This window comes from Hippocampus comes, unplaced genomic scaffold (genome assembly GCF_001891065.2).
Source record: "Hippocampus comes isolate QL1 unplaced genomic scaffold, H_comes_QL1_v1.1 scaffold180, whole genome shotgun sequence".
NCBI lineage: Eukaryota > Metazoa > Chordata > Actinopteri > Syngnathiformes > Syngnathidae > Hippocampus > Hippocampus comes.
The window spans coordinates 841,758-846,062 of NW_017805076.1; the positions used below are offsets into that span (position 1 = coordinate 841,758).

The 4,305-nt window shown below is 40.7% G+C and overlaps 1 protein-coding gene across 3 annotated transcripts in view; it reads right to left on the minus strand.

The window, feature by feature from the left end:
* The window catches only part of plcg2 (phospholipase C, gamma 2), a 53,101-nt gene that overhangs the window by 37,470 nt on the left and 11,326 nt on the right, over nucleotides 1–4,305 (minus strand). For all 3 annotated transcript variants that reach the window (XR_002167651.1, XM_019865275.1, XM_019865277.1), the window contains exons 10-11: nucleotides 1,748–1,849; nucleotides 1,514–1,632 (exon numbers count right to left, since the gene is read on the minus strand). Coding sequence is in view for 2 of the 3 variants with exons in the window: in XM_019865275.1 (XP_019720834.1) it covers nucleotides 1,514–1,632; nucleotides 1,748–1,849 (221 nt within the window). In the remaining variant the exon portion in view is untranslated. The remainder of the gene's footprint in view (nucleotides 1–1,513; nucleotides 1,633–1,747; nucleotides 1,850–4,305) is intronic.

Genomic DNA, 4,305 nt, shown 5'->3' on the forward strand with positions numbered 1-4,305 from the left:
TATATATGTAGATATATAGATATATAGATATAGATAGATAGAGAGAGAGAGAGAGAGAGAGAGAGAGAGAGAGAGAGAGAGAGAGAGAACAAATTATCAGAGGTGGGCATCGGTGAGTCCGTCAATGAGCTGCTGTCAGTATTTCAGGCCGAGTCTGTCCGACTCGGCTGTAACAGCCAAACGGCCTTGAGAATGTACATACCTGTGCTACGTCACATAGCCAAATGCAGAAAAAATAAAACTGTGTTGTATGCCTTTCAGTCCCACAGACCTCAATGACATCCATCCATCCATTTTCAACTCTGCTTATCTTGAACAGCTGGAGCCTATGCCAGCTAAGTTGGGGCAAAAGGCGGTTACACCCTAAACTGGTCGGTCTGAAATACTGACGGAAAAAGTGACAGACCGACGGAACTTCTTTCAGTCTGACGGAATGCCCACCTCTGTAAAATATAATTCACTGGACATGACTGATAATAAGCATTTGAGATCAAAGTCAATTTTTAGTCCATGAGGGGTTAGGCAAGAAGACATCATGGCCACCTGGGCTGATCAACTCCACACGCTGTGGTTCAAGCAAAAAGAAACAAATGATCCAATGAAGACTGTGCTGAAATATTATCTTACCTTATGTCACATTAAACATAGCCTTTTACAACTGCTATGTGAGTGTGTCATTTTATTTTTGTATTTTGAGATTTTATTTCTCCAACATCTGCGCCTCCAAGACAGTCAAGTGTGTGTTTGCCTCTTTTTGCCCAACAAAAACATGTCATGATTTTTGTGGTGTTGGTTTCAGAATAAAATTTTCTGACAAGTAAAATTCTTGTCTGTCGTTGTGACTTGTTGAAGATCCCATTTAACCCTTTCATGCACCCTGTAACCCACAGGTCTCAAACTCAAGGACCAGGGGCCAGCTCTGGCCCACCACATCATTTTATGTGGCCCGCAAAAGCAAATCAAAGATGGCAACTTTCATGATGCTTGCTTAAATCTCTACCAACATTTCAAATAATCATTTGTAATAAATAAGAGTGATACTGCAAGCATTTTCTTATTACAAAACCCCTCATTACAGTAACTTCAACAGTAGGTGAATAACCCGTCTTTTTGACTTCTTTATATGGTTTCAGTCATAACGGCCTTCCAAGGGAAACTCACTAAAATCTGGCACGCAACAAAAATTAGTTTGATACCCCTGCTGTAACCTGATTACATGACAAGGTGTCCACTGTAGTAACCGCTGTCCCTGAAAGAGTAAAAGACCAATTTATGCCAAAGCACAGGTTATTTCAAAAGGTTCACACACTCTACGTGCACGACCAATAAGCCTTACAAAGCCAGTATTTTAACGTCTGAACAAACTGAAAATAACGCGTTTGTAATTCATGGAGACAGTATTAATTTCAGACCTATTACTAAACTGGCATGGCAGGGGGATGCGCAAGATTACATGTGTGCAACCTCCCAATTCTCTGTTGTGTTGATCGTGAGAGTGTGATGTTCTACTGACGTGTTGTGTGATGAATTGATCCAGTAATGGGACAAAGGGTTGTTCATGTCTTGGTTGTTGATCTCCGATAATTTCTCATCCCACAGGCAGTTCTCTTTGGAAAACAGGAAGCTGAGGAACTAGGAATGACATGGAGAAGAGACACATGCAAATACAGTAAAATACCTGTGTGTCACCTTTCAGAAAGGAAATGATAACAATGAATGAAACTGTATTGGTGATTTTCTTGAATACCTCACTGACTGTGAACTCTGGGTCGTTGGTTTTTCGCATGGTGTCATCAATGAAAGTGGTCATCAACTCTCGAACTTTGTTGAGATCACTTGCCCAAGACTCCTTCGTGAATAGAAAGAAACACAAGACATCACTCAACTCAACTGTATCGAGCACTTTCAAACAGCCATCGCTGCATACAAAGTGCTGTACATGGAGCAACTAACATATAGACAACAATAAAGCAATAAATCACTTACAACGATGGTAGAAGGCACCAAACAATAAAACTAAGATCAAATCTGAGTCAGGCGTAGAAAAAAAAGTAGTGTGTTTCCGGTAACCCGAACCGACCGAGAATTTCTACGTCGAAAAAAAAACTTCACGGCCGGCATTTTTTTCAAACAACCCTCTACATTTTTGTGTAGAGGGTTTACATCGGTGCAAACTCTCGCGATATTCACGTTGAGCGCGTGCGTCGTTTGCCCTGTCGTCTGTCAACAACATTGAAACATGGCGGCAGCCGCGATCTCCGACGACAGTTTAAACCACGTTTTCTGTGTTACAGACAGTTGCATGCTCGCACTGTAATGTTAAGAAAATAGCATTTATTGATGTATCGAAAAAATTCAGCCAACTATTTGATGAACACCATGGGCCAAGTAAAAACTGAGGGCGGAGGAAGGCGGCGGCGCGCCCCAGCCCCCCCGAGTCCGGAGCGGGGAGAAAACTAAATAGGTGGCGGCGGCGCCGGCCGCGCAACGGCGTGTTCAATGTCTTCTTGTTTTATGTTTTATGGTTATTTTGTTTAAATTTTTGATGGGAAAAAAAAAAGATTAAAAAAAAAAAAACTGTACGACCTACCGACCCTATACTGAAATTTCTTGTTCCTGGAAACACACTATCTTTTTTGTTCGGCCTAACTACATTGATTACCAAGAGGCCATCCTTGACACCGCTGGAGACCAGATGAAGCGTTTTGATGGTGTCGTCAATAAGTCCCTGCCAGCCAGCTAAAACGTAGAAAGACAAAATCACACACGTGCTCCAATATTTAATGTGTATTCAAACAAACTGACTCACTGATGACTGGGTCGCTCTTGAATGGCATTTTGGAAAGTGAAAGCTTGCGAGGTCATTTAAAGATTTGAAAACAAATAATAGGATCTTGTGTTTCATTTCAGCGAAGACATTAACTGGTAACTCTCGTGGTTGTCACAAGTACACAACTTTAAAGTGGCAAAAATGAAAGGAGGCGCTAATTTGTATTCATTATTGCAGGTTGAATTATAATCTTTATTCATCCATCCATCTAGCCGTAATCTTACACTTATTGCCCCCCCCCCCCCCCCCCCCCCCCCTGTGCCCAAATTTGAGAGCCCGCACAGCTAAGGCGGCAAAGGATCAGACATGACAGTTGAGGGCATAATCCACCTTCTGTCTGTACACAGCTGGGATAAGATCCAGCATGCCTGCGACCTTCGTGAGGATAAGTGGTTTGAATAATGGGTGAATGGAATTTTTGGTGCAACTTTTTGTCGCTCTCACACGCGATTTTCTGAGGATATTAAATTCCTGGGGGTGGAATGTGGTTTATCTCTCACAGTTAACAGTGCAAACTTAAATCCCCATAAATTGAAATTCCTCAGAGGATTGCATTTTCCAATTACAATCTCCGTCTTGCAATGTTCCCTCTAACTTTCCATGCATCTGAGCATTCACACAAATTCCATGACCCTTCCTTGGACCACGGTGAGCAAACATCAGACATTCACACGGTGGCTAAACCAGCAAAAGCAAATTCTGTAATCATCATAATTTTAAATAAAGTGCCGCTTCAATATTTGCGATTTTATAACAGAGTGACATGAGAGAGACTTTATATCAACAATATGTGAGTATAGAAATGTTTAAAAAAGTAAACTACAGGACATTAAATGTTGCATAATATTACCAATTACTGTCAACGTGTTGAAATGCATCATTTGTTCGACAATATTCCTCATAAAGGTTTTAAGGGCGGAAGAGCTGAAAGAACTCATCTGAATTGGACAACCTTTTGGCCATTGACTATTCATCCATATGTTGTGGTTAGTATGCTTCAAGTGTGCAAAGATATTCTCACTCAAGCATCGGGGTTCATTTCCTGGGTTGGCAATAAGAGGATTGGTGAGATGATGAGTGGACAGTATGAACACTCAACAACTCGGCATCATCAATTGATGTGTTGACAAACACAACGCAACTATTTTTGTTGGTTTGTGTTTTTTTTGTTTTTTTTTAATAAATGCTAAGCCATAAGTGTTACAGGCCTAAATGGTTAGCATATACTTCGCTTGTCACCATGGAAATACACAAGCCACAACGTGACGGTAATCATATAATTAACAGGGAACATTCATTCCGCAGAGGTTATGTTATACAATATATGTTATATAACATAATATTACCCCTTATATAACATACAGTAATCCCTCGTTTATCACGGTTAATGGGGACCAAAACCACCCGCGATAAACGAAAATCCGCGAAGTAGCGACCAATAAAACATATAAAGGTAAAAAAAAAAAAAATATATA